At 53.4% G+C, this 11162-nt stretch overlaps 1 protein-coding gene across 1 annotated transcript; it reads left to right on the top strand.

Moving 5' to 3' along the window:
- Window positions 1-4229: 4229 nt before the first annotated feature.
- On the top strand, window positions 4230-5804 carry LOC123066572 (glucan endo-1,3-beta-glucosidase GII). Its single transcript, XM_044489625.1, has 2 exons — window positions 4230-4355; window positions 4705-5804. Exons 1-2 carry the CDS (start codon window positions 4283-4285, stop codon window positions 5637-5639), a joined length of 1008 nt encoding a protein of 335 aa, XP_044345560.1. The 5' UTR covers window positions 4230-4282; the 3' UTR covers window positions 5640-5804.
- Window positions 5805-11162: the final 5358 nt, after the last annotated feature.

Here is an 11162-nt window from a genome sequence, read left to right as displayed (position 1 = left end):
TCCTGGCACATGCATGATCTCAAGCGCATCCTCGGCGGTTTGAAGAAGAGGATGGATGGGGTCGACTCCGATGATGAAGAGGAGGGGGATAGTGGATCGCCCTGGCGCAGTCCTCGGCGGTGCACAATCTTTGCGTCGGGTGATCCGTTTAGCAGGAAGACCAAGGAAGAGGTGGCGAGCAGCAGCCTGATCCAATCCCTCCAGCGAGCGCTAAACCCTAGCGTCGTCAACAGATCGAGAAGGTACTCCCAAGATACATTGTCGAAAGCCCTGGAGATATCAAGCTTGAGTAGGACAGCCGGTGTCTTTCTGCGGTGCAGGCTCTTGACGCAGTTTTGGACGTAGACAAAGCTGTTGTGAAGGCATCTAGTCTTCAGGAAGGCCGTCTGGGCTGGCGAGATGATGGATTGCACTATTGTTGTGAGGCGGATGGAGAGCACCTTTGAGATCAGCTTGGCTATAGAGTGGATCAGGCTGATCGGTCTGAAATCACTGATGCAGTCGGCTCCGTCTTTCTTGGGGATGAGCGCGACGACCGTGGAGTTTAAGTCCCCAAAGTTCTATCCAGCCAGGTGGTAGAACTGATGGAAAGCTTGCATGATATCATCTTTAATAACACTCCAACATGATCTGAAGAACACGCCACAGAAACCGTCCGGCCCTGGTGATTTTTCAGCAGGCGAGGCCTTGATCGCACCCCAGACCTCCTCTTCTGTGAAAGGGTTGTCCAGTCCTCCTCTCCGGATCATAGCCATTTGGAGCTGAGCCTAGTTGATAGACGTTGGTCCGTGCTGTGGGGTGCCCAAAATGTTGTTGAAATGGTCGTGGATTGCCTTTTCCTTCTCAGCATGTGCCATCACAACATTTTCTCCGACCTTCAGTGCGTGTATAAAGTTTTTGCGCCTTCTTGAGCATATCTTGTTCATGAAGAACTTTGTTGGGGCGTCGCCCGCGCGCAGCCAGGTGAGGCGGGAGGCCTGCCTCTTCCTGCAACGCTTGATCGCAGCAAGGCCAAGAAGATTGGTCTTCAGTCCTTTCCTGAGCTCCGACTCAGCCGCCATGAGACGCCGTTGCTCTTGGGCCACATCGAGGCGCAATATTACCTCACATGCAATGTGGAACTGGAGCTTTGTGTCCCCGATTAGATTTCTACTCAAAATCCGAAGATCCTTGGTTGTTCTGCTCATCTTGATGCGGGGACGGGAGAATGTGCATGTTTAGGCCGTCGGGCGTGTCCAGGCAGCAGTGACCGTGTCGATGAAGCGCGGGAACCGCGGCCAGAAGGATTCAAATTTGAAACCTCACTGCCGTCGAGGTCCCATTGCATCAGCTAGCATGAGTGGGCAGTGGTCGGTGCACGCGGTGGACGCCGCCATCAACAGGACCTGCGGGAAGAGGGCCTCCCAGTGCGAGTTGCAGAAGAACTTATCCATGCTAACTAGGGTTGGATTTTCCCTCTCGCTACTCCAAGTAAACTTGCGATTATTGCACTTGATCTGCCGAAGCCCAGCTCCGTCTACCGCAGTTCTAAAACGGCCCATAAGCCGCCTTTTGATGTTGTGATTGTTTTTGTCCCTGGCCTCGTAGATTAGATTGAAGTCGCCGTTGACCAGCCATGGCTCGGTGGCCAGAGGAGCAGTCCTAGCTACCTCAGCAAGGAAATCATCCTTGTTCGCGTCGTCGGCCGGTCCATAGACCGTGGTGAGCCAGAAGCTCGTGAGGTTGCAGGTTTGGGTAACCCTAGCGGTGATCGCAAACTGGCCGATGGCATGGGTGTAGACCGTTACTACATCTTTGTTCCAAAGGATGGCGACGCCTCCGCGCGTACAGATCGGCGACAACATGCCACATCCTAGCAGAGTGCTATCGCCGATGTCTCTAACTAAATCAGGAGTCCAAGCATCTAACTTTGTCTCTTGGAGGCAGAGGATGGCGACATGGTGAGCCGCGACCCCTTCCCGCACAGCCTCCCTCTTGGCTGGCGAGTTTAAACCTCGCATGTTCCAGCACATGATCAGGAGGGAGGGGTGATCGTCATTCATGGGGACACAAGGGAGATCTCCGGCGACTATACTTACTAGCAAAGAAAATGTACTGGTACACCCACCGTCGCTCCGGGGGATGCCGCCGACCACCAACAGGCCTCAAACTACGGCGGCACGACTCGAGCCACAAACTACAACATGAACTGCAAATAGAAACAAGACCTAACTCAAGCCAGCCGAGCGCTGGCCGCCACCGAAAACTACTACTACTACTACATGGAGTGTCTGACTGCACTTGCATGATCACACTACGGCCTCCTCGGCGATGCCGTCAGGACCGTTGAGCCCTACCGCAATGCGGAGGGCGCTCTTGTCCATGTTGGTGAGCTTCGCGATGACGGCGATGTCATCGTCGAAGAGAGGCTCGTCGAACTTGCGGATGAGCGCTTCTGACGCCTTCTTCGTCATCTGCTCCTTGGGGCCCAGGAGGCCGAGGCCTTGCACCAGCCTGAGTGTGCTGCGCTGCGGAACCGGAACCTTGCAGTTTTGGGCAGCCTGACGCGCACTCTGCCTAGGAGGAGGAACCGAGGTCGCCCGCGTCTTTGGCGGTGCAGAGTTGCGCTTGGCTGGCGCCGGCACGAGCAGGGAGGCAGGCTTGTCGCAGAAGAGACGTCGTGGAGTTTCTCTTGGTTCGTCGATCTCCAGGAGCTAAACTTGTTTGGTCACCACGCCGAGCTGGATGGCGACCGTGGCCACGCATGTCAGAGTCTGGCAGCTGAAGTGCTCCGGGGCGTGGCGCAGCCCGAAGAGCGTGGGGCCGAAGACGTACGGGTCCGATGCCGTGGTTTTGCCCTTCATGGCGATGATGTGGTCCTGGAACTCTAGAGGCGCCGCAACGGAGGTGGCGACCTCCTCGTCCAGGAGCGACTGGGCCGCGCCCCGCAGGGACGGGGCGGCAAACGCCTTCTCGGCTGTGGCGAAGAACTCGGCGACCTCATCTTGCATGGAGCTGGAGCCGTTCGGAGCCGCAGCTGGAGTGCACGAGGACGCGGCAGGAGTTGGGACGTGGACTTGGCTGGCAATCTTTGGTCTTGAATGCTGCTTTTTGCTTGGGTAGGCTTGCCCTGACGAACGGCCGCCGTGCCGTCCGTGGCCCTTCGAGCTCCTTGAGCGGCGAGACGGCGGGGAACGGCTGCGCTGACGCTCCTTGCTTGTGGCCTCGCCACCATCACCCTGGTTGCCGCGGCCGCGGCCACGGCCCAGCAGCGTGTCCTTCCAGAAGCGGCGACTACCACCTCCCCCACCCTGATCGTCGTGGTCGCGACGGGGCCCGCCTCCGGGGAGCCCGCGGCAGCCCGTGTCCACCACGGGGACTCGCTGTTGACGGCGGTGTCGCTCCATGGGCTGGCCATCTTCTACGTGCATGATCCAGGTGCCGGGGTAGGTGCGTGGCAGGTCATCGTCGTGGTCGGAGCCGGAGGAGGGGAGGCCACTCTGGGCAGAGTGTGATGATCTTGGGGAGCGGGGGGACCAGTCTTCAACCCTGTCGACGTGGATGAGCAGGTCGTAACGCTCCGCCCCGGGCGGGATGGCCACCCTACGGTCAGGCGGCGAGAAGCCCTCCATCTCCTCCACGCGGCCGGCACCTTAACAAATAATGCAGCAAAGTAATCATTAATAAGGGGATTCAAGATCATCTTTCAGCAGGCTGATCCGGTTCTTCTTCGAGCCGATGCAAAATTCTGAAAGTATAGGGGTTGTTGCCAATCAATTGTACTCCGTTGCGCCCACTGAATATCTTCCAATTATAAGAGTTTTTCAGTTTCAGCAGCATGGTTGTGTTTGTGAATGTTTCTGACGTCAAGTCTCCCCTAAGGACTTCATCCAAGTCGTGCTGTGCTTTTCTAAGGTTATTCTTTGTCCTCTTCAACGCACTTCGACCCCGTCTGCGCATGGCACGACAGAGCATGGCCAGCTAGCTCAACGAGTAGTACACCATCTGAGAAAACGGAGGCCGTTTCCACAACACCCGGACTTTTCCGTGGTAGAAAGGCGGAAAGAGACGAGTCGAAGAGGTCATACACGATACATACATGCATGTCGCCATGCCGTGCATCTTGGGCCACGGCGGAGTCAAAGTAGCTAGTCTGATTAGGTAGGCAGGGCGCAACACGACCACGTACGCAGGCGGGCTGAGAACCTGTATAAAACGGGGCGTAGTGCAGGTGCGGCTGCATCGGCACACACCAACCTAGTTGCATTGGAGAGCAGCAGATACAGTGAGCTAGCTAGCAGCAATGGCCAGGCAGCATGTTCCTTCCATGTTTGCCGTTGCTCTCTTCATCGGAGCATTCGCTTCTGTTCCTACAAGTACGTACTTTCCTTCATGATCTTGTATTTTTCTAGTGTAGTAGGAGTAGTTTGCATGCATGCATGGACCTACTGTCAGCGTGGTTATGAGGCCAGGCAAATCCATGGAGACGTTGAAGAGTTCGCCTCGTCCGAATGTTTTTACAAATTTGAGTGGACACAAACTTTTTTATTCAAAAAATGCAGTGCAAGCAGAGAAATTCTTACAAAAATGAATATCCACGAGATTTCGTAATACAAATCAAGCATGTGAATTAATTAAAGGCGACGCATGTACAACTTGGAGATGACTTAACATGCATACTCTTCCGCGTCAACGCCTACGACAGCTAAACCTAAACGGATGCAGGTGTGCAATCCATCGGCGTGTGCTACGGCGTGATCGCCAACAACCTCCCGCCGGCGAACGAGGTGGTGCAGCTCTACAGGTCCAAAGGCATCACCGGCATGCGCATCTACTTCGCCGACGCCAAGGCCCTCTCCGCGCTCCGCAACTCCGGCATCAGCCTCATCCTCGACGTCGGCAACGACCAACTCGCCAACCTCGCCGCCAGCACCTCCAACGCGGCGTCATGGGTGCAGAAGAACGTCCGCCCATACTACCCGGCTGTAAACATCAAGTACATCGCGGCGGGCAACGAGGTCCAGGGCGGCGCCACGCAGAGCATCGTGCCGGCCATGCGCAACCTCAACGCGGCCCTCTCCGCTGCTGGGCTCGGCGCCATCAAGGTGTCCACCTCCATCCGGTTTGACGAGGTGGCCAAGTCCTTCCCGCCCTCCGACGGCGTGTTCGCGAATGCCTACATGACGGACGTGGCCCGGCTCCTGGCGAGCACCGGCGCGCCGCTGCTGGCCAACGTGTATCCCTACTTCGCCTACAAGCGCGACCCGCAGAACATCAAGCTAAACTACGCGACGTTCCGGCCGGGACCCTCGGTTCGGGACGACAAGAGCGGGCTGACCTACACATGCCTGTTCGACGCGATGGTGGACGCCGTGGTCGCCGCGCTGGAGAAGGCCGGGGCGCCGGCGGTGAGGGTGGTGGTGTCCGAGAGCGGGTGGCCGTCGGCAAGCGGGTTCGCGGCGACGGCCGACAACGCTAGGGCGTACAACCAGGGGCTGATAGACCACGTCGGCGGGGGCACACCGAAGAGGCGCGGCGCGCTGGAGACGTACATCTTCGCCATGTTCAACGAGAACTTCAAGAGAGGGGACCTCGTGGAGAAGCACTTCGGGCTGTTCAAGCCGGACAAGTCGCCGGCGTACCCCATCCAGTTCAAGTGATCTAGTCTAGTCTAGCTAGCTTACACGTATACGTAACGTACCTAGGTCTTCTTCAGCCTAAATAAGCTGCACGTACGTGTGATGCGGCGGCGATACTTCCTGTTCCTTGGGGTGATACATCATCAAGTTATGAATAAAGAGAGGGAAGCAGTTATGAATGTGTGATCCATATGCTTCCAGCCATGCAGCAACCATGCCGATCGATGCACTTATTACGCATCATCCCGTGCGTAACGTGCGCCATGCAGCAACTATGCCGGCCACACGTCGCGCGCTCGGTGTTCCATAGGGTTCCACCGGGTCAAAGGGGTTGCGAGCATACGTACGTACGTCAAGTGGTGCACCCATGCTCGACTTCCGTTGCGTGCGCGCTCACCCACCGCCACACGTCGGGTCACAAAACTTCTTTCCTGGAATTATTTCGCACGAGCTGATGGGGAAACCAACAGCAATCGCTACACGAATCCGAAGCATCAAGCATGCTTCGTCGATGCTCAGGAAGTATCGCCTCTGTCGGTCGATCGAGGCCCAGTCAGATGAAAACTTCCCAAATCTCAGGCGCATATCAGGTCAGGACATTCAGGATGTACCTAAAAGTGGCCTAGATTTATGTACAATATGGAAAAACTTAATACCTAAACTACCAAATTTGTATCATTAGATCCTTCACGAATAATATTTTTATATTTTATTTATTCTGTATTGTAGAAGTCCATAGTTTTTCTATAATCTTGGCCAAACGTACTTAAGTTTGGCTTGCACAGAATTCAATACACTTTATATTCTGGAATGGATGGAGTATTATGATATAGGGAGAGTATGAATGATTTGAAATTATCAATGAAAAAACAAAATGATGGTTTTATTTCATACGTATGCAAGCCTAGGATTTGAACTCTAGTGGGCTGGGGATACCACTATATTCCTGACCATGCAAGCAGTGGCGGAGCTTGACCCAAAAACCTGGACGGGCCGGTTGTAGGAAATGACTATTGGGATTGTATTTCATGGCCCAAAACTACATATACACTGCAGAAAACCGCATGGGCTGGGCGGGCCACGGCCCATTCGGCCTTGCCGTAGCTCCGCCACTGCATGCAAGCACAGGTTGGTTCGTGGATTGGATAATTGATATGACTTGGATACAAAGTGTGCTTTACAAATCCATTTTAACTCAATCTTTAAAAGGAGTTATAATTTTTTTTGACACACAAAAAGGGAAGTTTTTTTCCAGGGGTAGGCTTCAATTGGGAGTTTGGCACGGGTCCCAAGATTTTGATGGCTGGGACCTGCGTCGCACACGGCCGCAAGTTGCTCCTCCCCTACCCCGCCACCGCGAGCATTCCACCTGCCGCGTCCTATAATCCACACTCTGACTGACCGCTGCCCCTCCTCTCCGACCAAACCAAGTAGGCCTCCAGCCGCTCGGAGGGGCCTCCCTGGCTCCCTCCCATTTGCCCGGCGTGTCACTGATCTCACTTTTTGAGTCAGATGATCGGCGGCGGGATACACACTGGGCACGTACGCTCCCGTGCGCTCTGCCCTGGGCAAACTCGGATGCATCGACCGCGGGGGCGGGGATCCCGCTTCCATCCCGACCCCGCGCTAGCCCCTCCTGCCTAAGTACGGCCTTCCCATTCCAGTGAATCCAAATGGTGATGATTCGGTGGATGAGGACGCTCTCCGAGGAGGTGCGACCACGAGCAGAATCCTGCACGGTGGGTCCGCATCCTCCTTCGGGTCTCCTGGATCCAAACATACTAGCTAGTAGCTACTCTGCAATTTTTCGTTTTTAAACCTACCGCCATGCCGGTGGTGGATTATCTCATACGAGTAGTAATTAGATTGGTTCTGGCTGCAATTTTTGCTTCATGATACCAGTGGAATCTTCCGGATTGCAGGCAATGAGACCCTTCTTAAAAATTTCTCACTGGTTTAATTATAGTATAGCTACTACTACCTATGTATCAGAACATAAGACATTTTTGCATTGTAATTTGAACTGCTAAAACGTCTTATATTATGGTACGAAGAGAGTACTTACCACTGGTTTAGTCGATAATGGGATTCCGTTAACATTTGAGAATATGAGAGGCAATTATATGCATATTTTGAGAAAATAATCATAGAGTTTAATTATGCTATTTTTCTCTGCTGTGATGTGGAAGTGGTGGAGCGTGAAGCAAAATCAACGGGGGGCCAAACAGGATGACAGAAAAAAATAGCCACGGAAATTAACGAAGTTGGGGGATTAGAAGAGAGATTAGCAGTAGAACTATGCTAAATTTCTCATGGAAGGGGGGGGGGGGGGGGGGGGGGGGGGGGGGAGGGTCACGCCAACGCACCGCCGGTGGAGTGAACATCCAAAATTTAGACGGAGGGAGTATGTTCTATATATTTTCTATCCAGCATATCATGCTCAATTAATCAGTTGGACTCTGGATTATAACTACTGGTAATGTTGTTAACCCTAGTAGGATCATGAGAATATCGTCGTTATCCCATTTACTGTTAGCACTTTTTCCAAAGTGATTTTCATTAGCTAGCTTAACAGGTTGTAAACTTCGAGAATTGGTTTCTTACCATGCTGCTTTCCGGAGATATGCAAAGAAGGAGAAAGCGACCAGAGATCTGGGACAGTAGATCACGGGTAAGCATGATTTCGCCTTGGGTGCGGCTCTGATTAGAATCAAGGACAAGATAGAGGAGATGAGGAAGGATTTGAGATCGGGAAACTTGGGAGACAATCAGATATCTAGGGAATGGAATTCGATAATCAACAAGGAAAAGAACCACCCGATAAAAGAAAGGAAAGAGCTTCCCCTCAAGGATTTGCTGGGATCGATGTAGACGAAAGGGATCATTCCTAGCCATCTGATGGGATGCAACAACCAATCTCGCTAAGGAGATCTGAGGGTATAAAGAGAGGAAACCGGGAGGAGATTGACCTCACACATCTTCCTCTTCCCACAAACACCAAAAGAGCACACTCCATGGCTGGACGGGACAACCAGAGGAACAAGGCGCCGATGAGCACCAGCGAGGAGGTGGACTCTATTGTTATCCCAGGCCTGGGTGCAAGGCCGACGATCCGCGACGGTTCCTCAAGGGACAGTGGGGACTTGTTCTGCACCCCTACTGGCCCAGGGGTGATGGGCAATCAGGAAGCAAGGTATGAGGTGACTGAGCATGTGATAGCGCATGTGTTCCTTGTTGACATGGAGATGTAGAGATCGAACGTGGTGGAACTGAACCTAGCAAGGCAGAGGGCGGCCATGCGATCTAGATGGATCGCTGTTGGCCTGTTCTTCTCGGTTCAACTCTTCAGCATCGGTGGGCTCTTCCATGAGCTCAAGAGCAAGTGGGGGCTGAGGGGCGCCTCAGCTTCACCCCACTAAAGAACAACTGCTTCCTCCTCGAGTTCGAGCGCAAGGGGGGCCTTAGGTTCATCCTCAACAATGGCCCGTGGACCCACCCTTCCTCATGGTGGCGGTGGACGGGAGCGCGAGGCCGGGAGACGTCAAGGTGGCTCACATGCCTATGTAGGCTCGCATCTACGATGCGCCCCCGATCATGCTCTTCGAATCAGTCGCCCGAGTGCTTGGTGTTGAACTCAGCGAGGTGCTCGAAGTGGATGCCAACAGATAAGGCAGGATCTGGGGCGACTACATGCGTGCCCGCATCAACCACGATGTCGACGAGCCCATTAGGAGTAAGTTAGAGTCTTATGACAATGCCGAGGGGAAATTGTATAAGCTGAATGTAAAATATGAGCGGCTTCCTAGGTTTTGTAGCTCATGTGGTCACCTAGGGCATGGACAGCGCGATTGTAAGCGCCCGGAGGATCTCCAAGAGATGAGATTCTTGGCAGCATTGCGCGCATCTCTGTTTAAAAAGAGTAGCATGAGGGGAGGTGTCATCACTCCAGAAACGGGTAGTGCTCGTCGGTTTCTCATCTTTGAGACCAAGAGTCTAGGAGCTGCAAAGATGAGCCTGTAGAGGGAAGCACCAGAAAGGTTCGGTAGGGTTCCAGAGAAAGTGCTAGCGGATCCACTGGTCCAGGCGGCAATAGCTGCAAACAGTTCAATCAAGCTGGACGCTGGACATGATGATGGCAAAGATGTAACTAATGTCCTCGAGAACACTCTAATCAGGGAGAGTGATGTTCTTGCTGTGGGGGCTGAGGCTGCAATAGACAAGGGGGTCGACTCCAGCAATTCTCCCCTTCCCCGACAGAAGACAGCCGATCCCGAGGCACCTGTTCATGAAGGCGGTGGACCGGCCCTGGATTTCCCACCGGGTTTTGGCCCTATCCCACTCTACGATGTGGCCAAGGTAGGGAATGCAATGGGAGGGGGGATGCAAATACGGGCAACGCAGTTGCTGTGGAAGACATGGGAATCATAGTACCCGCAGGTGAGGAAGGAGCGGATGCAGGAGGGATCCAACAGGCTAAACTGCAGAAGAGCCTGGCAAAGGGTTTGGTGGCAAGCAGGAAGGTCAGAAAGAGCTCATCTGGGGCTCTGACGGTGCTGGGAAAAAGGGCTGCACGTGCAAATGCAGGTTCAGGTAACAATGAGAATGTAAAGGAGGGTAACACAACTGACCACTATAAGAAAAAGAAAAGTACTGAGGAAGAGGAGGCAAGGACAAGGCTGGGGAAGAGGATGGTATGGCAGCAACCGAGCTCGGGGCTCTCGGTCAACTGACGGGTGTCGAGGATGGCACCTGTCAGGAGCCATGACTCTCATCAACTGGAACTTCCGTGGGATTGGGCAAGCCCAGACAGTTCAAGAACTTGTGGGCCTTGTCCACACCCACAAGCCCAAGCTGGTGTTCTTATCTGAGAATCGGAAGAGCGATGAGTACGTGAATAATCTGAGATGGAGGTTAGGTCTCCGTCATTGTATCCTGCATGCCGGCACCGGAAAGAGTGCGGGTATTGCGTTGTTCTACTATGAAAGTGTTGAAATAAAAAAGATCGTTGTTGGCCCAAGGTATATTGATGTATTGATTTGCTTGAGCCCCAATGGAGTGCAGGGGAGAGGTACCTTCATTTATGGTGAGCCGAAAGCACATGAGAGACACCACATGTGGGAACTTTTGATGAGAATTAGATGCAATGCCTCTGAACCATAGCCTATGATAGGGGACTTCAACAAAACCATGTGGCAAAGTGAACATTTCTCACGTGTGAAGTGTTCAGAATCTAACATAGCAGACTTCAGGAGACTTTTAGCTGACTGCAATCTCCATGACTTGGGTTTCAAGGGCACTACTAGGACATATGATAATAAGCAGAGGGGCTCTAATAACGTGAAGGCATGTTTGGATAGGGGAGTGGCTTGCCCGGAATGGAGTAAGGTGTTTCAGGCGGCAACAATTGAACATATCTGCTCGTCGAGATCCGATCACTCGCCCCTTCTGCTCCGTTTTGGCAATAGGAAAGGGTGGAGACCAATTAAGAAAACCTTCAGGTATGAGCAGATCTGGGAGAGGCTTGATTCCCTGTCAGATATGATT

The sequence above is a fragment of the Triticum aestivum genome, chromosome 3B, assembly GCF_018294505.1.
Source record: "Triticum aestivum cultivar Chinese Spring chromosome 3B, IWGSC CS RefSeq v2.1, whole genome shotgun sequence".
Classification (NCBI taxonomy): Eukaryota; Viridiplantae; Streptophyta; class Magnoliopsida; order Poales; family Poaceae; genus Triticum; species Triticum aestivum.
Note: the sequence above shows the minus strand (reverse complement) of the source record. Positions and strands in the feature narration are given on the sequence as shown.

What these genes read in the sequence shown, in the direction of transcription:
- LOC123066572 (XM_044489625.1), top strand. Translation starts at nt 4,283, where the DNA reads ATGGCCAGGCAGCATGTTCCTTCCATGTTTGCCGTTGCTCTCTTCATC. An exon ending in ATTCGCTTCTGTTCCTACAA is followed by an intron (nt 4,356 to 4,704) that starts GTACGTACTTTC and finishes AAACGGATGCAG; the next exon opens with GTGTGCAATCCATCGGCGTG.